Source organism: Strongylocentrotus purpuratus, unplaced genomic scaffold (assembly GCF_000002235.5).
Source record: "Strongylocentrotus purpuratus isolate Spur 01 unplaced genomic scaffold, Spur_5.0 spur5_scaffold_4, whole genome shotgun sequence".
Lineage (NCBI taxonomy): Eukaryota > Metazoa > Echinodermata > Echinoidea > Camarodonta > Strongylocentrotidae > Strongylocentrotus > Strongylocentrotus purpuratus.
In genome coordinates, this window is record NW_022145610.1 from 15,084,627 (window position 1) to 15,110,216 (window position 25,590).

At 37.5% G+C, this 25,590-nt stretch overlaps 1 protein-coding gene across 2 annotated transcripts; it reads right to left on the reverse strand.

Moving 5' to 3' along the window:
* Positions 1 to 397: 397 nt before the first annotated feature.
* Positions 398 to 22,503, reverse strand: LOC591137 (dual specificity mitogen-activated protein kinase kinase 7). Of its 2 annotated transcripts, none has more exons than XM_011682639.2 (12): positions 22,383 to 22,503; positions 16,743 to 16,851; positions 14,810 to 14,876; positions 11,231 to 11,344; positions 10,569 to 10,688; positions 7,401 to 7,508; positions 6,780 to 6,831; positions 5,711 to 5,838; positions 4,471 to 4,551; positions 3,513 to 3,655; positions 2,149 to 2,194; positions 398 to 1,100 (listed from the first exon to the last, which is right to left on the reverse strand). In XM_011682639.2, exons 1-12 carry the CDS (start codon positions 22,462 to 22,464, stop codon positions 984 to 986), a joined length of 1,167 nt encoding a protein of 388 aa, XP_011680941.2. In that variant the 5' UTR covers positions 22,465 to 22,503; the 3' UTR covers positions 398 to 983. The 2 variants fall into 2 exon arrangements, with proteins under 2 accessions (XP_011680941.2, XP_030853441.1); XM_030997581.1 differs by lacking the exon at positions 22,383 to 22,503 and adding an exon at positions 19,959 to 20,111.
* Between the last annotated feature and the right edge of the window lie 3,087 nt (positions 22,504 to 25,590).

The window sequence follows — 25,590 nt, forward strand, 5'->3', positions numbered from 1 at the left end:
CCCCTTGAACCCTTGATGTTGCCGAATCTTTAAGCGATCAACGAGAATGTTTATTTTTCCTGCGTTTGGATGTAGGCCCTTACTGGTGGATAGCACTTAAGTATATGTTGTCTATGCGATAGTTGTGTATACTCTCAAATATTATGCAAACAAGAGCTTATCATGGCCTGTTAGAGAGAACCTTATTGAATGGAAAAGCAAGTACCGTTTGTTAACTTTAAAGTGATGCCCTTGCAGACAGGAGAACAGTTCAATGAATAACACGATTAAACCTGCTCTCGCAAGGGATTCGTTGAACTGCAGTAACGCTAAATATCAAGATTACACAATGTCCGTTATTCAAACGTAGTACATGCTTAGTTTAAGAATATTACAAAACACAATGATTAATTGAAAGGAGTTGGATAAGGAGTAAAGAACAACATGATGCAGAAATATAAAACATCATCTCTAGTTCTGCATCCACATGTTTTTAATACAAATCATGATTTTTTTTTTTCTTTCTGTAATATTCCTCTTCTTTTGTACAATGAGGGTTTATGGCTAGACTGCTATCTAATTATTCATTCATTAACAAGATTTCTCAGTCATATAACCAGTATAGTGGTCTCAGTGACGACTCTAAACACACAAACATTAAGTTATAACATCATGGAATTGTCCTTCTCCACCTCTGCATCATGAGACAGAGCCCACGTGTAAGAGTAGAGGAGGCTGTCAAAAAAAGTATACTTATAGTAAAATATAACCGGTTGCGTGCACCTGCACTGAGGGCGAAAAGGGTGCCTCACTCCAGCGTTCTGTCGGCAAATCACTCAATGTACCTCCAGAACGGATCCTGAAGAAAACGTTTCCTGATATGGTGCAACACGACGACGCCCGGTGATTGGACGCTGGTTTAAAATGTTCAAAGAGAGCGCAAGGTATGTTGCACTGTTGTCACAGAGGTGTGATGGACGCCCGCGGAGCGTGACCGATCCTGATTAAGGGGTGTGCCTGTCCTGCCGGCTCGATTGCGTCCTGACCTTGTACATGACCAATGCGAACCAGGACGCAACGTCCACCCTGGCGACCAGGTACCTCTTGAAGAAGCTGTGCTCCTGTAGGGAGATGAAGAAGTGAAGACAAGTTTAAAGTAGTCACCAGGGGCCCGTATTACAAAGAGTTGATATCAATTGCAACTTATTTGCGATTGATATCAATCGCAAGTATGTACATAAGAGATAGGAGACTGCACACTTGCGATTGATTGGAGGAGTTGCAATTGATTTGGATCCATCGCAACTCTTTGTAAGATGGGGCCCTGAAGAATCAAAAGTGTTTTGAATTGATGCAAAAATTCATATAAAAGCGAAGGGGAAGCCTTACTGATCAAATATAACAACTTCCCTCTTCAGAGTATGTTTGGGGCCTGCAGTAATCATCTCTCAAAAATGTTAATTTTGAGATCAAGACTTTCTGCCTTCAGCGGTCCTCCATAGAGCATCAAGATTTGTGAAGTCACATGCGAGACACAGCTAGCCACAAAATTGCATTTTATGCCTTTCCATGATATCTATATGATTTTTCCGCATATTCTTTGTGTTTTTCAAGAGAAAATCTTTCCATCCATAAATAATTTGTCCATAATTATCAGTTATTTAAGAACTTCTGGTGAGAGATTAATTCAGACAAGTGTTTTTTGTAGTTATTGAAAATTGTAATCACTTGGTATATAATCATAATAATATGAACTGTATGTAAGAAGTAATGGTAATTTTTTTTTTTTTTATGGGGGGTGGGGTGGGGTGGTTTAGTACTAAAGTTAGTCTTCTTTCTTCATTAGTGTTTTGAAGTTCATTTAATTTTGAGATATATCACAAACCACATCTAAGATTATGCTATACATCTGATGATCGTATTACTAGAGCTTTTACCAGACCAAATATGAAATTAGGTTTAATAAGAGGGGGGGGGGGGGCTGGATAAAAATGTGCGCCCCTGATGTTATTTTAATGCTCAAACAAAAGACAAAACAAAACTAAACAAAAAACAAAACAAACAAATAATCTGTTCTTTCCTTTTGTCTAGGAAGATTAATGCCATTTTTGTTATAAGTGATAACATAACTCTAATATATTCTCCACTTGGGGGTTCAAGTATACTTACCATGAGTTGCTTGTATTTAGGTCTTTTATTGTAGTCTTTTGTCAAACTGTAGAAAGAAACATTGGGGGGAAAAAAGAAGGAAGAATGACTTGCATAATGTTATCTATAAAACAATCTCCCTGACAAAACAGGTGTCGAATGCAGTAAAGATCAATATCAGCACCTCAATAATGACTCACAACATTATTTTCATTCTCAGCCATTTCCTTTGTAACACCTGCCTTCTTATTTTTTTCTTCTTTTCGTTGTTCATATTTGGGCATATTCATAATTTATTTCTTCAATTTAAATGTACTAGTAGCACTTTAAATAATAGTGCTCAGATGCCAACTTTATCTACCTCTTTCTCTCCTCATCTTCCCTCTGTTATTATAGGATGCAGACTACAGCGACTGTTTATTCCAACTTCCATCCTGGAACCAATTTCATACCCAACCCTAACCCAAACCTTAACCCTAACTCTCAGAACAAGTCCTACACTGCCATCTTAGATGAAATAAAGCCTGGAGCAAATGTCACCAGAGCACTTGCTAGATCACTTTGATGCCTTCCCTACCAGCATTAAAAATAGATGAAAGTGGTGAGTGATTCAGCTCTCAAAAAGCTATTTTAAAAAAGGTTTGGTAAACTAAGAGCTGCGGTAAAAAAATCTTTAAAAATTAAAATATGCTGTGATAAAATCACACCTTTCCAACAACATTTGCTAAACAGGCGCCAACACAAAGAGAAGAGGATTTATGACACTGCTCGCTCCCGACATACAGTTCAACTGAATTATTCATGACCCTTGTAAAGTTGATGTTTTTTGTGTCTTTCGTAACTCAAGAATGATCGATGGACTGGTTGAATTAGAGTATTTATTGAATACTTTTAGATGTCAGCTTTAATATGTCACATTCTCAAGAAACATGAATTGAGACGAATCAATTTTTCACATACAAAATTACTAAACTTTGTTAGGGTATGAGTAATTCTGTTGTTAAAGGTAAAGACCAGTTCTGGTCATGCGATTGCATTGTGAAAGAAACGTTGTGCAATCGATCAGAAAAGGTTGATCATCTAACATAAAAGTATTGGTATGTGTACTGCAAGGATCTGGAATCATCAAAATGATAAGAAATTTGGCCCAGTCTTGGTAAAGTTACAAGCACTGTACACAGAAAGATGTATATGGGACTACGCAAAATCAATCCAGGCCGGATCAATATGATAATTTACCAATTATATCAATCAGTAGGGGGTTTCCCTGCAAAATCTGTATCATTACGTGATTGATAATAAGAGCTTCCATTTCATTTTTTGAAAGGGGGGTATTTCCAAAACTGGTCTATACCTTTAACTGTATAACTCAAAGATATACTCACCAGCACTGAATGAAAGAGTGAAAGTCCACCGAGAAGCCTCTCTTGAGCGGAAGCCTTGGGGGATCCTCTGACAACACTCTGGCTAGTACCTCAAAGTCATTTGTACAATTCTTGTAGGGGAATTCCCCAGTCGCTAATTCCACCTAAGAATCAATGATAACGCGGTCAATGCGTCGAAAATCTGGTATACAGTTACATGGATCACTTTTTTATTACCGGTAAGTTTACTAAAGATCCAAGGTTTTTGTGGTTTTGAAATAAACAATTGAATCAACGATGGATGGTCAATATGCTGAAAAATCTGGGAATACATGCCTCACTTTTTATTAAGTTTACTAAAGATCTATAGTAAATTAATCTTATTTGTGGTTTTGAAATACACCACTAAGAATAATTTGACACTTCATTAAATAATAAATATTAAACAATGATAGGATTACACATGAATCACAACAGCAGTTCACTTATGTTGGTGGTGTTTTGTTTTCGTTTTTGTTCATTATTTTCCAAGGATTCCAAAGAAAACTAAACTGGTTCATGGCTTCCTGTTCGAAAAAATAGTATGTAGAGAAAAATACATAGGTCCTCAATTACTTGGTCCTTTTAAATCCTATCTGCACTAGTTTGGCCAGGAGAGATTAGACCTCCCTGCATGGTCATCGACAGGTGGTTATCTCATCAAATCTTCTCTCAATAATATAAGAAAAATGGGATCATGGGGGACCAACGGTCAACACTTAGGCATTGTTTGCCATATAGAGGGCGCAAGTAACTATAAGTAGTGTAGTGGGGCTTTAAGACTTGCAATTTGTACAATGGTCCACAGCTGCCTACTCAATCGTTGCTGTTTGTTCAAAGTTTCAAATGTCTGAACACCAATTGCATTACATAATAAATCACATAGCAATAGTCAATACGCTTCTCTAATTGTAATATGTGATGCAAATGAAATAGTTACCAGTGAAATTCCTAGACTCCAGACATCGGCTCTGACATCATAGTCAGGATTATTTGGATCTGGTGGGTCTATTCGCTCCGGCTGTACGAGAAAGAGGAACAGATGCATTAATACAGAGGAACTTGGATATAAAGACCGCTCAGAGAGGCAACAAAAATGGTCTGTATAGGCAGGAGATTTTTAAGTGCAGTCTCCTTTAGTACGCCTTTTAATAACAATCACTTTTCCAGGGATAACACAAAATGTGATCTTTACAGACAGGTTGCCCTTGTATACAGGTTGTAACTAAAGCAGGTTTCACTAGGTTATTATTATCTATATAAGGCTTCCAAGTGGTACAATAAATCAGCGTATTAAATATCTATAGCGCAGTACCCGGATGACTGACCAATTTTGTTTTTGTATTCCTCAGTCATCCGGGAACTTCAACTATTGTTATCGATATCACTTTGATATCATACGAAAACAAAGCCATATTTACCGAGGTAAGTCAAATTTTTTTATTTTGCTAGTCAGAATAATATAGATAATGATAAAAATACTAATAATATTGTATGGCTTTGTTTTCGTGTGATACAAGAATATATTGCTCTCGCAAAGACGATATTAGACTCGTATCAGACTCGTCTTTGACTCGTCCAATATTGTAATAGCTCAAGCAATATATTCTTGTATCACACTCAAAGCCATACGATATTATATAATTATTCTTTCATACAGTACATTTTCCATCAATATTCTTTCGCCTCTTTCAAGAAATGGGGACGTGTGCAATTGGCATCATGTGTGTCAATCACCATAACTAATTTGGATGTTTGGCGATCCATGGTGGGATCCTGTGATCAACATATCAGTTTCGAATATTAATTCTATAAAGAGGCTAGGGTAATAACCATGAAAATCATGAGTCTGTGTATGAGCAATCTATCTGTGATATTTGGGAAATTATTGGCTCTTTACCGTAAGGCCTACAAAAAAAAGATGTTGTATTGCCCTTTAGGTGCCAAAACATGGGTCGGTCGGTCAGGTATTTTAACTTTTTTTTTTCTCCTCCCTCTTTGGGCTGATATTTCTCAGTTTTGAATGCTTTAATACATGTTTTTTTCTTAAAAAACTGTAAAAAAAACTTTTTAAAAAGGCCGACCGTAGATTTCACGATATTTAGGTCAGTCGTAAAGGGCATAACAACATTTTTTTTGCAGGCCTAATGGTGAAGCCTTGCCAGTCTATAAATACTCACCGCCATGTATGCTGCACATCCAGCACTCCTCGTCCTGGCCTTGCTGTCGACTAGTCTGCCGCTGATACCAAAGTCACATAGCTTGACCACGCCCTTCTCATCTAGGAGCATGTTTGACGGCTTCACGTCTGTGAGGAATAACGGGGAAACAAGCAACCAAAGAAAGGTTAATAACATGGAATGGGAGAGAAAGAAAGAGAGAGAGGGAGAGAGAGAGGATGACGAAAGGTAAAGAGTGAGAAGGGATAACAATAATAAATGAGAGCAGAAGAGACACAAGGAAAAGGGTATAGGGATGGGACAGAAATACTCAATGCAATTGGAAATAGAGAAAAAAGGGTTCAAGATGCAAGTAGGAGAGACACAATTAGAGAAAGAGAACTGACGAATGAAATGGGAGGAAGAGAAATTAGAAGGAAAATAATAGATACATAAAAGGAGAAACAAAACAACATTGGAATGAGAGAGAGGGAAAATTAAATGATTTGCAAACATATTGAAAGATGATCTTTCCTTGCCACTCCTTGCTATAATAAATCATGTTTACGCCAACAGTCGCCAAGAGATGGCGCTGCTCAGATTTTTTTTTTTTTTTTTTTTGCCAACGTTTTAGGAAGCACCCCATGCATGGTCCGGCTATGAAAACCCACGCTATTTTACTGCGAGTTGCAATTCAATTCAAATAATAGTAACAATGCTTTTTTTTAAACTAAAGATGACAGACAAATTATCCTCCCAGTTCAAACAGAAATCTGGACATTGGCAGCTAGTTTGGTCCTAGTTTCTGAGTGGTGAGTTGACAGTGACACCCTGTGTATGATTGGGCTGGGAAACATTTTTACTCACGGTACCATGCCGGTGCTTTTTCGGGCACGGGTGAGCTCTGGCTGGCCTGCACAGTGCCAGGTGGAGAAAAAAAAATCAGAAAAAAAACGGCTGCCATGTATTCGAGTACGAGAGATCATACTCGAGTAGTTGTCAACAGTGCGAGTACTAGAGTATTCGAGTACTTGTCGCAGCCTTACTTGAAACACTGCGACCACTGGACTACAAAGTCCATTCAACTCACCTCTGTGCATTACACCATGTTTCTCTTTCAGGTAGTTCAGCGCATTCACAATCTGTGATTGAAGGAAAATACGGAAGAAAAAAACATCCCGATTTGACTGATAAGAAAACTTGGAATTTTAAGAGGACACCATAAACAACATTATGCATGAATTTATAAACATCAACATAGAAATGTTGACAATGCCATTAACATAAAGAATACAACACACCTTTCTGGTAATCTAAGAACTGAGGGAAAGAGTTCTACACACTAAAAGATAATAATCTGTTCACGTGAGTTTTTTGCACTTGGTGGTATTGTGGTCTGCTACTGCTGCTCTAACACATGTTAGTTTCTTTGTTCCATCTTAACATAAGTGGAACATATTGGACATATCTTTGGCACAGTACAACACAAATTTAGAGTGCCCCTAAAACGGGCAGGATAACAAGAGTTCAATAAATCAACAATTTGGTAATACTTCAAATTCATATCAAGTTTTATAATTTTCTATTCCATTTTCTCTTGTTACTCCGAGATTAAGATGTGAGAGAAGTTCTGCCTATCCCTAGCTGTGAACTATCCAAATTGTCGCTGAATCTTCCAAAGATTGAAGAGTGTACAATGTCTGTTACTTACTGCCACAACCATTTTACCGATGATCTGCTCTGGAACGGGTTCTCTGAGTTTCTTGATGAGTTTGTCCAGGCATGTGGCCATCTGCTCCATGCAAATCCACACTTCACTCTGTCAAAATATAAAGATATATACAACGTTAACCCTCTGCGTACTAAATTCTCTCATTCACATAGACTTAATACAGGAGCCATCCGCTTCCCATAGGTAATGGGTTAGCTGACAACACAGTTAGTATCAACATACGACTTTACAAAATACTTTCAGCATACCCCCCCCCCCCCCCACTCTTTCCTCTGTTAGTACATTAATAAGCCAATAATAGAATTTTGTTACACTATCTTTTTTTTACTTTCCTGCTTATGAAGGTTACTGATAACATGGTCTAAGTAAATATAATTTTCAACAGGAAGGAAGGAGCAAGTGAATTTGGCATTAAAGATGTCCAAGCGTGGGTATGTAGTCGTTCGTGAAGTTAGGCAACTTGCAATCACTCCCAATCACTACATAACACTGAACCAATGGTTATTACGCTTCCAAGGCAGAGTTATTAGTTAGATTCAGGTCATTGGCTCCAATTTCAATAAAATCATTAAAGGGATTGGGTATTACTTTGTCTCAGATTCTGAAACAAAATCCTGGATTTAGTTCATGCTGCAATGATAATTATAAATCTTTAGGTCAGTCAGAAACCCCATGGCTCTTACAAGCCGATCACCTGTCTGATTATCAAGATATTTATGATTGGAAATCAAAATCAAGTTTTGCATTTTCCTAACGGTTTTCATAACACTACAGTCTATAGGAGGAAATGAGTATGGTAAAACCAGTCACTCAAAGATTTTTACTTTTTTGAGGCGCTTCATGATCATTTTGAAGCGCAATTTTTTTAGGGCTTCAATACTACATCATATCACAGACACTGATAACATGTAGGGCCATGCATCTCAGATTTAACATTGTTAAACGATGCCTTTAAACATCTAACCAAGGTTGGTGCATTGCTTCATATAAAAAACAAAATAAAGAAGATGATCACGATTTGAATCTACATATGTAATTGAAAGACAAACGCAAGTTTAATCCTTGATTTTAAAATAGAATAAATCATTATTTCAATCAATGATTCAAACGGAAAGCGATTCCTTTTGCTGACCCTGCATACAGTGGTCCAAATTAATACAGGGCAGTTATAAGCAATCATTTTGCTATTAAAAGCTCCATATTTCGTTTTTCCAAATTCACAAGGTTTTGACATGTCGAGCGTTGGCCAAGGTCTCTCATTCAGAGGATATCCTTTGCAACAAAAGGGCCTGGCTGGATCGAACTTTTAACCTTTTGCTTCACGTGCTGTTCCCTCCGCTCTCTGCCAAAAAATGCATGGTGGATATATAGAATACACCCACTATCAACCAGATGTTCAGGTATGGCCAGGGGAGTGTTTCACAAAGACTAAGATCGACTTTTAAGTTGGACTTAACTATGGCAGACAATCGGTTGCTCTCACTATTGGACTCTCCATTATGAAGTTTAGATAACATTTTTTCCTTCAATAATGAACTATTCCCTCCTCTCTCTCTGCCAAAAAATGCAAAGTGGATATATCTAGAATACACCCACACTATCAACCAGATGTTCAGGTATACACCTTGCCTCTTGAACGGTCAGGGGAGTGTTTCACAAAGACTAAGATCAACTTTAAGTTGGACATAACATGCCACTGGTTGCTCTCACTATTGGTCTCTCAATTATGATTACTAGATCATATTTTTTCCTTCAATAATGAACTATCAAAAAATTGTAAATTCTGTAGATTTGTGACCATAATTTGTATGTCCCTTGAGAAACCAATGCCAAGATGGTTAGAGGAACTAGTGGCATGAACGGCCTGCCATAGTTAAGTCCAACTTAAAATTAATCTTAGTCTTTGTGAAATACCCCCCTGGACACTAGACTGAACAAAGGGAATGGGCAGCTTCCTTTCATAAGGGAAGCCGCAGGGTGTATTCAATAACCGATTGTCTCCTTTGCAATTTGTGGTTTGGCTCAATAATTGTTGTTATTAAGAGCCCTAAAAAATAGGCAAGATATATATGTACACATTCACAAAGGGCAAACAAAAGTAGCAGACACTACATCTATTTTTGTTTCATGACTATATTTATTGCGTTTGATGCTAGGAATTTTAAAAACAAAAATAAACTCCAAAAATTCTGAAATTGGCAACCCGCTGTGAGATTCAAAATCATTTCTTTTTTAAAATCAAAATTGTCAATTTATCGACAATATCCTACCTTATTTTTATTGTTTTCAGAGACATTACAATATATTTCAACAATGTAGCAATAAAAGTGAAAAATATTATTGTTGCCAATTTGAAGAACATAATGTGATCATTTTAGCCCTAAAATGAATAATGTCCTAAATGGGTTAATATATCTTGGTACATAGAGCAATGGCGATTGCTGTGTCTGTTTGCAGGGTCTATACATGGGACATTGTCAAAAAGCCCTGTCCCAACATGACCCAGTAAACCACCGTTCATCAAGAAGAATGCGACTGTGTCTCTAATATATTCCTACGCCTAGTATGTACGTTCATTAATTAATGATCCTGTGACCTTTACCATCTGACCTCCCAAACCAATACTAATACTCTTTCTATTTATATTTTATGTTAGCTTTTAATACTTTTCTGATCCTGTCATGCTTGCTTACACTTGCAAATTCATTATCTGTTGCATCTTGCTATTCTGTGCTATTTATTTATATAAAGTCAAATGGATTGGAAAACGAGATTCCCCGGCTATAGTTATTTAGTTAATCCTGTTCTTTTCCTGGCATCCATGTGATATCATGCCTGCTTATACCTGCCATTCATTATTTTTTGTATCTTGCTATTCTGTGGTATTTATTTTAAGTCAAATGGATTGGAAAAGAAGACCTTCCTGTTTAATAATCTCGTTAATCATTATCTTTTCCTGACATTTATGTGACTTAAAAATGTAAACCTTACTGTTGCTTTGCATTGACTGTTTCCTGACTTTGTCTTTGGTGAATAAAAAAATAATTATGAAAACAATAATAATTTCAGCCTCCCAGACACCCAAGCCATGGCGGACACATCGGATTAACGAAAGACAAATGACCTATGACCTTGGTGTATACTTACAGGCGTTACTATGGCCCCTAAGCATTGCACGATGAAAGGGCAATTATGACTTTTGAGTACAACATCCAAGTCCATTAGAATTCTCTTGTTCTCCTCTTTGTTTCCAGACCTCCTCATTTGCTGCAAGAAAAATAAATAAACATACAATTTGTGTTCTTTCCTTTAAAATTTGACCAAGCGTAGCACTTTTTGCTTGTAACATTAACACCGTTAACATGTAATAAAAATGACTTGCTTTTTCATAAAGATTTTGAGGTTTAAAAGAAAAATGCCATGCCTATTTTCCCTTCAAATGGAACATGTATTACTTTAAAAACTAAAATTCAACCAGTAATTACCAGTTGGATTAAAGTTAAGTTGGGTCCATTTCTGTTGCGGTAAATTGTAGCGTTCATGAATTGGAACGATTTAATTGAACGTCAACAATGAAATCTCTAAATGGGCTATTGAAAGAGAAATTAATTTGTGTACAAAGTGGCAATTTCTTGCTGATTATTTCTCATTTTTATGCACATTGGTTCAATTAACATATATTTTCATATTTCTTTATTGCGAAATTGTGGAAACTAAAAACAATTGGTAACAATTTGGAAATTCATTTAAACCTTTCGAAAATTCTGACCTGCTACATAGGGGTTAATTCTGTGAAGGTCACAACTTACCTTCACTGCTAGTATTGTACCACTCTCCTTGTGCCTCATACGAATCACATGGCCGCAGCTTCCAAAACCAAGTTCCCCTATCGACTCAAGACTCTCCACATTTATGTGATAACGCTGCAAGAAAGTGAAAAGATCACAAGTGTAAATGCAAGTAAACAAATTCAATATAATTCCTTTGCTTTAATAATTACTGAAAAAGACATCTCAAACGTCAGTTACAAATGCAGTAGGGTACCAGTCAGCTTAGAATATAATTTGTGTAATTTGCATGTGCACGTGTAACATCAACTAGACAAAATATAAGGATAGCATGAAAATTCTGCAAAAGGGTCCTCAGCCTGATTTGGGTTCTAGCATAGAAGCTGGAAACTTCTTTTTGAGATCATATTATTCAAATTATATTCACCACTGCACCTCAAAGCAGTCAGTATTGTTATCATACTGCACCTGATATCCGTAGCCATAGATAAAATATAAGCAATCTTTAAAGTACCGGTACTTATAAATTTCTACCAAACTTAAAATGGTGTGCCCCTCCCCTTTAATTTGTTTCCAGTGAATTTTGTAATCAACATTATACATACAGTGATCTCTGAAATCTACATGAACATATGTCATATATACATGTACAATTGTATATGTAATGTAATCTTCTTCAATGAACACGGACATTGTTATGGAATACATGTATGTGTAATTGTCTATTTTTCCTAACTTTAGAAGACAGATTTTTCTCCATCTTTCCTTCTCCTTCTTTTGGAGTTCAGTCTCAAACAGGGAAAAAAAAACGTGGAGCTCGGGGCAAATTAGCCCCCGAAATGCCAAAAAGAGCCCCCGTAAGTCATAAAAGAGCCCCCCAAAATTGCATAGAGTTCAATGCAAAAAACAAAATAAAGAGTGTTATTTTCATGCAAGCAAGCTTGAAAAGTAGCCCCAAAATTTTTAAAATACTTTTTTCCCTGGTCTCAAAGCTAGGTTAAAGATTCTGAAAGCTCAACTTGGCATCGCGAGCAAGTGCAATGACACGGCCTACATGTAGTTGTGTTTGGGGGGCACGAGACCGGTACGCTCGAAAGAATCTACACATGTAGCGGATTAGAGCTTTCCCCTCCACATAACAATAATGGATTAGGGTGAATTCCCTAGCTCTTTGAAGGAATCGCTTCAGGAATCGCTTCAGGAATCGATCCAGGAAGCCGTGACGCAAGAGTTTCTTCACGTACCTTCAAAACTTCAACACCTGAGAAGTTTCCTATATAGCATGTCCTTGATCAGATCTGATCTGATACTATCACATTTTTTGTGTGTACCTTTCCACTGCCAAACATTTGAAGTAACCACAACTTTACATGTTGTGCACAGCCCCCTTTCAGGGTTCCACACCAACTCTTTTTAGTTTGGGGTCCGGGGGAGTGTTTCACAAAGACTAAAATCGACTTTAAGTTGGACTTAACTATGGTAGGCTTTTCATGTCACTGGTTGCTCTCACCATCACAAACTTTAGATAATATTTTTTTCTTCTATAATGAACTATCATAAAATGGATATTCTGTAGATTTGTGACCATGATTTGTACATCCCTTGAGAGACAAATGACAGTAAATGGCGAGAGCAAACAGGGACATGAACGGCCTGCCATATTTGGGTCCAACTTAAAGTCAATCTTGTTCTTTGTGAAACACTCCCCTGATTTAAAATTTTCTGTCAACGCATTGAGCACTATGTTGAAACTTTTGAAATGTTGGGGGTCCACACCTAGATTTGGGGTGCCCATGCGTCTAGGGTGCCTGTCACGCCTTCGTTCAGATCACATTTGCAACAAAATATTGAACATGTACAGTGACAATTACATGTACATATCATGTAAAGTCATGTAGACCAGGCCTTCTCAACTAGTTTATTAGAAGTGCCAAAACGAAAAGTATTTGCAGCTGAAGTGCCACCCTGTATGTTTGACTATGCTGCGAGGGAGCGTAGCGACCGAGCCGAAAACGGATGGGGTCGAGGGGCAAAGCCCCAACGGGTGGTAGCAGGGTGCGGAGCCCTCTGAAGCTGGTGGATTTTAGGGCTTTCTAAAGGCCCAAATGGGGCATTTTTAACACCATTTCATTCCACAATATAATCAAGCCTAATTTCATATTGATGTGAGAAAATTAGTACAATTCCTGGGTACAATTACACTGGAGGTAAATTTATATGTAGTGTTTTGGGTGCAATAAACACGGGAAATGTCTCAATAAAGTGAAAATCAAATAAACAAAAACACGATGTTTCCAGAGATTGGCAATGGTAAAATTAGTAGCCCATAGTAAGCTTACTGTTGTTCAGAGATTAGGTTTAGAGTCGTATAAAATGGTAAAAAACGATGAATTTCCCCGTTCTTCCTATTTGTTAAGCAAGCATTTTGGGCTCAAATTTGACTGCAACTTCTTGATTTAGCTGAGTATTTAATTCTAAAATATATATTTTCTTTCTTTCTTTCTTTTTGTTGTTGTTGTTGCAACGTAGTCGCGCGCCACTCCGACTGACCGCAAGCACCACAAGTGGCGCGCGCGCCGCCAGTTGAGAAGGCCTGATGTAGACCCTAGCAAACGTGTGTAATGCACATGCAGTAGACCGAGAGGAGCTCTGGTGTGACATGCAGTACATTTTGTCTCCCTCGCTCCCTAAGTTTATTGAACATATCCTTCCCAATTCAAGCACGAAAGTGTGAAGATAAATGTAAAGCACGATTCCCAAGACCCACCAGACCTCGACTCGAGTGCCGAGCCCGAATTATAGGCCGGTCTCCGGCTGCATTTAATATGGCAAGAGCGACTCTCAGGCAGAGCTCAGGCAGACGCTGGCTGGCTAAAGTTAGCACCCTACCGGAGGAGAGAGAGTTTTGACATGTCCGATCGCTGACATCGGCATGGCAACCAAACCAGGCCCCCTTGGGGACAGGAAGTGTTGTGCTTCTCTGTGTTGGCAATTCAGGTAATTGAAATTAATGCTCAATTTCCTGAAGAGGGACTTGCAGGCTCTCGCGTGTAGCTCCATGACCTGCACTTCCACTAAAAGTAGGGGATTTTTTTCTAGGACTGGCAGGGCAGGCAAAAATCTAAATGTTTATGTTTACAACAATAATTTTTGTCCCATTTATTTCATATGATTTAACCAATTTCACCTTGAATTATTTCTATAAATCCTAATGAAATACATATCACATAGATTTTAATGTTCATAGCTAACTCATCTTATGTTGATTGAGAGTGTAAAATAAACTTGCAATATTTTGTGCTAGAAGTAATATTTGGACCTCACTTTTCTAATATTTAGTATACATAGTAACATGGAGCCCCCAGCATTTAACAGACAAACATTTTTGGTACATGGTACACTTAAAGGGGAGATGAAAACTTCACCCTGATACATGCAGACGGTCTAGGCATGGTTTACGAACTGAAACAATTCAGGCTCGCATCGAGTACTAACATGTAGTACATGTAAACTTAAATAGTTGCTGTACGATAATATCCCTTGGGATAAGTACCTGGTAACACTCCTTTTCATAAAATTAGAAAATAATATTGTCCTTACCTTGCCCTCTGTTGTCAAAAGTCCAGTCTGTTTCATTATTTCCTGCAACTTCCTGTCAATTTCAGGCCTGTAGTACAAATGTGACAAAGAACGATTACGGTAATGAACTTTCAACAAAGTGGGTCAAGCACTTTTCAATTTTCATTTGTGTGATGACTTTTCTTTTGAAGTTGATTATATTTTGATTTGTAATAGCTGTTCATTCTTAAAATCTAAGCTCTTTATTAATTTGTACAATTTTTTTGCACTTTTATAGTTGTGGAAAATAAAATGAACTTATGAACTTAGGTGAAATTTTCAATAAAAAATATTTGTTGATGAATCTTACAATATTTATTGATATATTTATTCCCAGCTAACAATGCTAACAAGCAGGCATGAATTACAACATGTACGTGTTTCTTACAAATGAGTTCAAGTGAATGTGGACTTGAAAGCCATTCAAAAGTAAAGCTGTACATTTCTGTTATTTTCGAAAGTCTGTTTACATTCCATTCAACGGGACGTCAAACAAGAACTTCCTGGAGACTTAACCTTTTGAACACAATCAGTATTATTTACACAATCCAATTCTACAGAACCAAGTTGTACATCAATATATTTTAGGATTAATTGCTCACATGACACTCCTGAGTTTAAGGAACATTGTGTAACTATCAAAATTTGTTTCTAAGGATGTTTACAATTCATTTCATTTTTTCATTCTACATGTGCAAAATTAAGAAAATCATTACGTACTGTACATGTTGATAATTTGTAAGTTATGACAGAACTTCAAAACAGAAGTACTGTACATAATAATAATAATAAAGTAATTTTTATATAGCACATAATAATGAATTCTCTATGCGCTTTACAACAATCAATTATACAATAAAATACATGATTAATCTAAAGATTGAATTGTACATGAATTAACAGAAACATATACAATGATGACAAAATAACATATAATATAAATGATATAAACTTATGAACACAATTATAATAGTTAAATAATTACGATCTTTTATTGTAAGGAAATAACATTATTTGACATAAACTAGCATATATATATATGAAGATTGTAGATGTAATGGTCTGAAAATAACTACATGTTCATGTACATCACCTCAATAATTAATACATGCACTGTACGTCATTATTTCCATGCAGCTTTTTGAAATTGCATGCCTTAAGCCCTCTCCCAAACCACAATATCTAAGGGTCTTCTTTTATAAAAACTTGTTATCAATAACAAGTTACAAGAACTGCTACACTGTACAAGCTACTGACATAGTGGCATTTTAATGACTGAGAGCAGATTTGTCATAGAAATGTAACATTTGTTATCGATAACAAGTTTTATGAAACAAGGCCCAGATGTTTATCATATTTTACATGTAGTTCACAACTTAACACCAAGGGGGATGTTTCTTTACGTTTACCCAAAACTTGAGATTGAAAAGGGCACAGTAGAGTGGTGCACCACCCTCTTCAATTTTAAAGACTTACATGTAGATCTGTGGCTTTGTTTGCTAAAGACCATCGTTTCAAACTTAAATCTTGCTAAACCTCGAAGTTATTATCAACAATCCACTAACAACGACAATGATTTCACAATACAACAAGTATTTACAATTTTAAACTACAAATGTATATGTAAACATCAATTCTAACTACAGTACATGTACAAGCTGGCGTAACCTCAAAATTAATTGCATCCGCACAGCACAGAACCTCAAGTGAGGATCCTGATTATAGTTATCTTGCTTACCTTCAAATCGCTCGTGGTTTTTAACTTCCGAGTTAACTGAAAGTTTTGTAACCATGGGTGTGTCCACACTTTCCAGTTTGCATACATGTACTTACAAGATAGTGTTGACGTTCAAAGCCATGACCTAAACTTAAAGTTAATACATGCAGACTGCCGTGTGAACCCAACTCCACTTACCCGTCTATTGTACTTCTGTTGATAGGTCCACATGTTAGCGGCATTTGTACTTGTTTCTTGTCCCTCCTTGCGTGCGGTGATAACCCTCCATTGTGATTTAGTTGAAGAGCTGTTTAGAACAAAGAACAGGATGGAGTAAGAGCGGACATGTTCATAATTATTGTTATTTTCAAAATATGAATATGGTACGTAAAAGGACAAGTCCATGCTAAACACATGTATATATTTGGTCATTTGGAGTGGGGGTTCTGAATATTACTAGTTTAAGATGATGACGTGGATCCTAATCGAATGATTAGTTGAAAGTGTACACGTGACCAGGCATTTATTTTGCCTAACGCGTAATTTGGATAATGACCGATCATTATCCAATGGTAATGACTGGTCATTATCAAAATCATGTCATAATACATTATTTTATAAAACAAATAAAACATAATCTTATAAAACAGATAATACACAGCATTATGGTAGGGCAATAGTAAAATTTCCCACACTCGGTACCTTCAAAACAGTCCAAACAGTTCCTACATACAGGAAGAATTTTTTTATGGATCATTGGTTGAATATGCATGATTTCGTCACGACTGGTGTGTTCGATGAACCAAAGAACATCCCAAAATTGCCGATGTGAGATGCTTTATGGGACAGAATGGGCAATTTGCCATTGAAAATGGCATGCACACACACACAAAATACCAACTACAACAAAATGATTTTAAAAAAAAAAAAAAAAAAAAAAAAAAAATTGAAAATCGTATTTTATTAAGGAAAATCGTACTGTCGTATTTGCTTCTAAAAATCGTACTAAATACGACTAAATCGTACTGGTTGGCAGGTCTGCAACGGGAGCGCGTCTAACTCATCGTACAGCGCTCAATGCGTAAAGTTCTATGTGCAGCATCAATAGGGGCGCTGGTCCGAGAATAAGGATTGTCCGCATAAACGAGGATCATCTTCGTAAACATGGACGCGTCCGCAAAAATAGCGTCTGCACTCTTTTGCCAGTAGGGGCACTGGTCCGAAAATAAGGATTGTCTTCATAAACGAAGATCGTTTTTGTAAACGCGGACCAATGCGTCCTCATAAACAAGGATCGTCTGCAAAAAAGCAGATGTTCCATATTTTTGATCGGCACATTGGCGATGCAAAAAAACGGATTCCGGGATGATTTTCTTGATGCATTTTACATTGACTTTGTACAGAGACCTTCACATTATGAGCAATAAATTCTTGGGAAGACAGACAACCCATAAAAGTAAAAGGTCAACTAGGGTTTTTTTTTTAAGGCCTGTAACCAATCATCGGATCGAGGGCCGATCTTGAGCCGATCAGGGCTGATCGGATAAATATTTCTGATCACCGATCAATAAAAATGATCCAAAAAAAAATCGGCAGAATTTCTTCTTTTTTTCTTTTTTTAATGCCGAAAAATTTCAAGTTTTGGGCAATCAAATGCTTTTAAAAAATTCATAGCTGGGATTATTTTGTCATTTGGAGTTGTTGTAGACCATGTCGATATTTAGTGTCTTTTCATGACTTTGAAATTAATAATAATATTGGTCTAAGAGAAAAGGCAAAACATGCGGGCCGCCATCTTGGATTATAATGCATGCCTACAATATGCATGCAAACGTCCGCGAAAATGCAGACGATCCTTGTTTATGAGGACGCATTTTGTCCGCATTTATGCGTAGAGTAAAGTACCCGGTAATCGGTCAGCTCCGGTTTTCGGCCAATTGGTTGGATACATGGTAAAATCACTTTAAAATACATCGCATAATAGCATAACACATATCCCACACATACCATACCATGCCAGTGTCACTGAAGAACCACATTTGCAATGAAAAATATATCCTAAAATATCACATTTTAGCGATGTAATCGGCGGTCCCGCTACCCAAATCTGAAAAATCGAGTTTCTTACGCGTGTATGTAAGAAATATGGGTACCATAAAATGAGCTTTATTTCAAGTATTTTTCAGATATAGAGCCCGATTTTGTGCTGGTCGCAAGCTCAAAAGTATCTCATCGCATGTATTAAATCAATGCAGCCGCACACCGCGACGCACACACGATATGTCCGTCTAATTCAGATTCCAACTTCCGATCACCGCTGTGCCTGTATTCGGTCAGGCGAGCACCCGGGAGCTCCGGCGTGGGATACCTGCTCCGCCCGCGTGTGCTATACATCAGCGCAGAAACGCACGGCGCGCGCGAGCGCTTCCGATTGACTTTGTACATGCGGCCGTAAACTGAAACGCTCGGCCGATAACCGGCTCCAAAACAGTGAAAATTGAAATGAATATTGTCATGGCAATTCGTGATTTTTTTTGGGGATTCTTTTTTTGTTTAAATAATAATAATATTTGCTTCATGATTTGAACAAGAAATGATAATAAATAGGAAGTAAAGAGTCCAATAAATAGGATTTTGTCTTAAGTGGCCGAAAACCGGGTACTTTACTCTATATCCTCGTTTATGAGGACGATCCTCATTCTCGGACCAGTGCCCCTACTGATCGCTGATGATTCCGATATATGATCCGCGCGTTGGCGATGCGAAAAACGGATTCCTTGATGATTTATTTGATGCATTTCACAACGACTTAGACATAGTACAGAGACTTTCAAGTTATGAGCATTAAATCCTCGGGAAGATGGACAACCCATAAAAATAGACGGTGAACTTGGGAGTATTTTATTACGCAGAATCCATTTTTTAGCATTGATAACGCAAGGATCGGAAACCCGAAAACCTGCAGAGCGTGTACCTCGTTTATTCTGACCATCCTCATTCTCGGACCAGCGCCTGGCTTCTGTCCTGAACATGCACAAACTTGTCAACGTCAGTCTACGAATTACGATTTGTTTTGTCATTTAATCACCACCAGACTTCAATCATTACATGGATTATGGTCAATTTCATAGTAATCTCTGGGATAGAAAAAGGGTGAATATGCCACCATTATCACTAATAGTACTGTCGCCGAAAGCGAGACAATGATTTTTCACCCAGACTCTACCAATGATACCCCCATGCCCACTGCACTGGCACAGCGCAGTGCTCCGCTGTGTGCATTATTCCTTATGACACTGCAGAGTGCAGTGACAGTGTATAAAATGAATGTTGATGTCTTCCATCTTCTCATTCGCTTGCATAAGCGCTCTAAAAATCATTGAGAGACTACCAAGGTGGAAGGTTTGTTCTTACCTGGCCTCTGCCGAGGCATTTTAGGTGATTCTAAATTAAAATCAATAGAAGGCCTCTCTTTCCTCGCTCTGTTTTCATCTTGAATGCTAATTTGTAGTTGATTCAGTTTTTGTCGTAGGTCCAAGGAAGAAGACATCTTGGAAATTGTGACGCATGCGCATAAATATTTTGGTACTCATTTACATACGGTAATAGACAGCAGCATATTCATATCGAATTGAAGTTCTGTCAAATAAGAAAGAATCTATACCTTTATGGCCATATTTTTGATTTCATACGCTCACATCAACAGGAGGGACGTTAAGCATGAAATTATTTGTTCAAATAAACTGTTAAAGTGATGTTTGAAAAGTAGAAAAATATCGTACAAAATGGTGTATGTTTGTATATATTACTGTCTATTTTTTATTTTCTTCGGCAAATCGGCACGGTACAGCTGTGCGAAAAACTGGGGGTGGGACGGTGATATGTCAAAAGTTTAAAATTGCTGAATGTACTCTAAAAGTAAATAATGAAAATATCCTGTGCATCAGCAGTTAGGTAAAAAAATTAAGGTGGATCGTCGAATCGTCTAGATTATAAGGGATATTATGCGAGGGGTCATGGCCACCATGTACACCAAGAAGAAACAAAAACACATTCCGAATCCCTGATACTATATTAGTTCAGACCTTTGAGATACAGTGTTACTGATCATAGTATGTATATCAAATATTAAATTATTTTGTTGTATTTAATCCATATTTTATTGGAGGCACCTTGAGGGCATCAACATTTTCAAGCACCAGGTCCGACAGCCCCCGCCCCCCCCCCCCCCCCCGCCTTTGGCTACGCCACTACAACTCAGACGCAGATTCTTTCCAACTCTCTCTACTGCTGCCCATAAATATTTTCCTACCTCTTTTGATGAAATGATTATGCCAATATAGGATTATTCATAATAGATATAGTTAAGTTTATGTAGGCCTACTCTCTTTAAAAAAAAAAAGGGTGAATTTTCACTCTATTTTCACTTTCTTGGGAGTGACGTCCGTGATCACTTGTTTAGGAGTGAAAATCGATTGATGTTAGAGTGCTCTCTAAGAAGAAAAGACTGAATGTTCACTCTATTTTCACTACATTTTCACTCTCCAGAGGAGTGACGTCCGTGATCACTCGATTTTTTTAGAGAGTATACTTTCGCAAAATCTTTTATAGATCAATATATTATTATATGAGACTCTTTAGATTGATCAAGAAAATGTATTCCACCTTTATTATAGGCAACAGTATAGTAACATGACACTTGACATTATAGTTTACAACAGAGGTAAAGACCTACATAGGGGCCGTGCCTCCCCCCCCCCCCCCCTCTTCCTTCTAGTCGAATGGCGAAAGGGTAGGGAGAGGGGGGTAGGGAATGAATCGTAAGACACATCTACACGCCAATCAATGGTCTCGATAAGTTACAGTAATTCGCATTATGTCCTCTAGGGTACCCTCCCCCCCCCCCCCCCCCCCCCCCCCCGTCCTACGCTCACACTAGCGCCCCCTTTATGAACAGCAGTGGAAATTTGTCTCAGTCTAGTTGTTCATTCATATTTTGACTCTCGATCTAAGGGCTGGGGGCTCCAGCCCGGTACTAATAACGTCCTATGAGTTAAGACATTAATCCACAGTTGCTACTCTCTACCCAGGTGCTAAATGGGTTAGGCTATACTCGGTAACGCATTGAAGCTATAGCTCACCATTGTGAGCGTCTGTCAAATCATGGACCTAGGTCCACTAGTCAAATGGCGCATGGCTGGAATGCTCCACAGCCGGAGTGAATTATTTTTCACCAATTCTAACTTTAACAATATTAAGGATCAATTGACTTTTCACTACGCGCGTAAACTCTACTTGTCATTAACTACCAGAGAAAATAATATAAACCCAAAATTACTCTGGAGGCATTCACATTCGAGAGAAAAAAGAGAAATAATAAAAGGAAAGGATCGCCGGAGAGGTGAAGAAGGGGTGAGAGGTGAAAGTGGAAAGAAAGGAAGAGCTTGATATGAAATGAGAAGAGCTTTTCAAACAAATTAAAAGTAAGAAAGAGGAAGAGGGAAGGAAAACCGATGAAGAAAAAAGGAACAAAAGCAGAAAATGAATAATACAATGCAGTTTCCGGAGCAAAGAGGCTGGAGGAATCTATTTAGTATTTTGCTAGTTGCACCCCTAGTAAATTTCATATACCTCCAGGAAAGAGTATAATTATAATACGTCACCAAAACACTCGACCTATATAGCTGCAAGTGTGCACGCACATCATTATCAGCCATACACAAATATTGCACTCCATTCATCGTCGGGCAAAAGAAAACTTAATATATCGAGAAAGGATTTGAACAACAAAAATGTATAGCATGATATCTCTTTAATTAAAGTAAGAGGTCAACTTACGAAGAGTCGGCAGTCCTCTTTGGCCATATCTTGGAGCAGGCCGACAAAAGGCAATGTAAAATCTCTGATCTCGACGGTTCATGGTTCCCCCTTCTTAGTTAACTGCGGCTCTCAATGTATATAGTTTATGTGGACTTGAGTGAGAATTTTTTTCGGCATACGACACGGGCTTTCAAAGCCAGGGACAGCTAGCGCAAGTTCACTATAATTAGCAAGCCACTCGGGTCGGATACAAACTTTTAAGGCGTTGAGCCGACCAAAGACGAGCGCCTGCCATTACCAAAAGTTTCTTCTTAAAGGTGCACTCCGGGAAAATTTGTCGTAAATTTATTTTGCTTCAATTTTTAGAATTACGCTAGCTATGTTGATGAATGATAATAAGATAAAGTTAAAAATGAATAATATCTCGCCAAAAATCAGCATTATGAAGAAAAAAAGTTGCAAACTTAAATAAACAAAAAAAGAATGATACAGAAAATTTCAATCAAACTGTAATTTAATATTTCTCTTTAAGTACGCTTGAATTACTTCCTGCCTGCTTAGATTATATTATGTTATGTTCTTAACTTCTTTCATACTACTACTGTAGTATATAGTTCCTACTATTGTCTTCTTATCAGATATGAAATAATATAAAGTTACAAAATGAACATTATTGCAAAACAATTAACAGAATAACTTGTCCATTTCCTCTCCCGCTCGGTTTTTATGTCCCTGTTTAGGTTATTTTTCCCAACAAAATATTCTAATCAGGTGAATTTTATTTTGTTATATACTTTGGTATACCTTCTTCGCCTGTTTGCACTATAATCGCTCGTATTCTAAAAAGTGCAATTTTGCACGAAACAATACTAGCACCAATGAACGAAACTTCAGGATTATTTTGTGCAACACAATGGGTTTACAAAATTATCCATTTCCGGTATTGCTTATCTCCATGACAACCGTGTGGCACAGAAGGATTATTTATGTGACATTTATGCAGAGCGATAAAAATCTTCCGTTTTGGGAACAAGGATCACTTCCGTTAAAACTGAATCCACTCCAAATTGTAGCGGACTTCACACCAAATAAAAGCAGTAGGTGAATTGATTCCACTATTTTTTGCGTGGATTCCTCTCAAAAAACGAAGCAAAGTGATCCCATTATGACTCTCCTAAAAACAGATTCCATGCATGTATAGATTTCCCCCTTAGTCCCTTTGCCTTGCTCCATATTGCAATTTCCCGAACCGTTTTATTTCCCTTCCCATTTTGTTCATTTTTCTAAAGTTTTCTTTGTCGCCGTTCTTGATTTTTCGTTTCCATATCCCCCAGTTTCTTGATAAAAAACCCTTTTTTCTCATTCTGTAAAAGGTCAACTTTTTCATGACTTAATCAAACGTTTTGAGCGGTTGTCACTTCTTTTCAGTTTAAATAAATCACATACATAGTGATCGAACTCGTCCTCGAATTTCCTGTCTATACGAGAAAGACAAAATGTCAAATTTCATCTTGTCTTTGGCGGATTTCTTCAAGTCACATAGTATAGGATAAAACACAGAAGATTTGATTTGACAAACTGTATATTTCACTTAAAATATTCGGTTCTTAACGTATATACGCGCTTCCAAAGAGCTTTGGAAATTATTACCCCATTCTCATCGAGCGTTTTGAAAATTACAATGACTAATTATAAATAATATTGAAGCGCATTAATATTATAGTGACACCCTCAGTCACACTGCCAAATCCTATTCCAAGCCGGCCGATTCTTGGCAATTCAGAGTAATGCTGGGTGGTCTGTTGGCGGTCTGTTGTCGGTCGTGTTGGTGTGACGGGCGCATCAGGCACTATCGTCTTGATCGTCAGACTATTTTGATTTCGAAAGATATTGATATGCCATAGAAAGAAAATTATCATTCCGTTTCTGTTATCATCATCATACAATTTCATTCCGTAATTCAACCAATAATTTTTAACTGAAAAGTGATTTAGCTTAATTTAATGTGAGAAAAAATTAATGGCAAATATCAATTAATTTGATTAGCACATGGAGTTCAAAAGTGCTAAACCTATACCTTTAACTTAATATGTTTAAATACATTTTTATGTGCTTGCACTTCTTTTTCATTCAAAAATCTTTGAAGTTTATCCTTAAGTGAAGAGCTTGGCCCTCATATTCTATGCTCCCCATATTGGCAACAAACGGTAGGCATAACAAACCATGTGTAACTATAGGAGAGGGCACGTGCTCCGCCCCCAATCGAATGACGCAAAGGATAAAAAGAGAAGGAAAAAAAAAGAGAAAATGAAACAAAAACCAGCGATAGAGACGGAGAAAGAGAAAAGAGACAGACAGACAGACATACGGACAGTGTGTGAGAGAGAGAGAGAGAGAGAGAGAGAGAGAGGGGTATAGAAATTGGAATGTGGATTGTGAAAAGAAGATAAATATTGGGCCCCCAACATCCCCCAATTGGTGGCCTTGTTAAATGATAATAATGAGAATAATAACAAAACTAACAATAATGATAATAACAATACTAATAATGACGATGTTGATAATAATAATTAATAACAACAAACTTAAATAAATGATAATAATGAAAATGAAACAAAAAATAACAATAACAAAACCATTGGTAATCACAATTTTCGCCTTTTTTCATGCAAACCTCATCCTCCTCCTCCCCCCCCCCCCCCCCCCCCCCCATGAAAGTCCCGTTCCATGGCTAGACGCTATCGCTATTGAGCACATAACCCCGTTTCGAGCTAGAGAAGAAGGGAACTTTTTTCGACTCCCACCTTTAACTTTCTCTTTTTTCAAGCGCCATATAGCCTAAGTGAAATTTCCTGCAAGAGGGCTAGGTCACGGGATGCCTTTTGAGCGTGTTGTTACCGTCCCAATTTTGTCAAATCACTGGTAGGATGTGCAATATTTATTCGTTAAAGACCTATAGCTCTGCGTTCAGCTCACACCCTAATAATTATAATACAGGCACGCAGGCGTTATCGAGGTGTGTATAGCTAAAGACCCGACACGACAGGTTTCTTAGAATGTTCGAAATGCGGGGCGGGAGGGGGGGGGGGTCCTGCCTGTCTGTTCGAGCTTTTAAACGTATGCAGGGTTGAACATGTGTATACAAAAATATATCTAAAATTATGTTAAATTATGCAAATTTGTATAAACATAAGCATGCAAACCACAAGCTCAAAAATACTTTAAG

Coding starts and splice junctions, on each gene's coding strand:
- LOC591137 (XM_030997581.1), bottom strand. CDS start 20,094: ATGTCTTCTTCCTTGGACCTACGACAAAAACTGAATCAACTACAAATT. Junction 10,689..11,230: donor GTACAATACTAGCAGTGAAG/GTAAGTTGTGAC, acceptor TTTTTCTTGCAG/CAAATGAGGAGGTCTGGAAA. Junction 3,656..4,470: donor GGAGTCTAGGAATTTCACTG/GTAACTATTTCA, acceptor ATTGATTCTTAG/GTGGAATTAGCGACTGGGGA.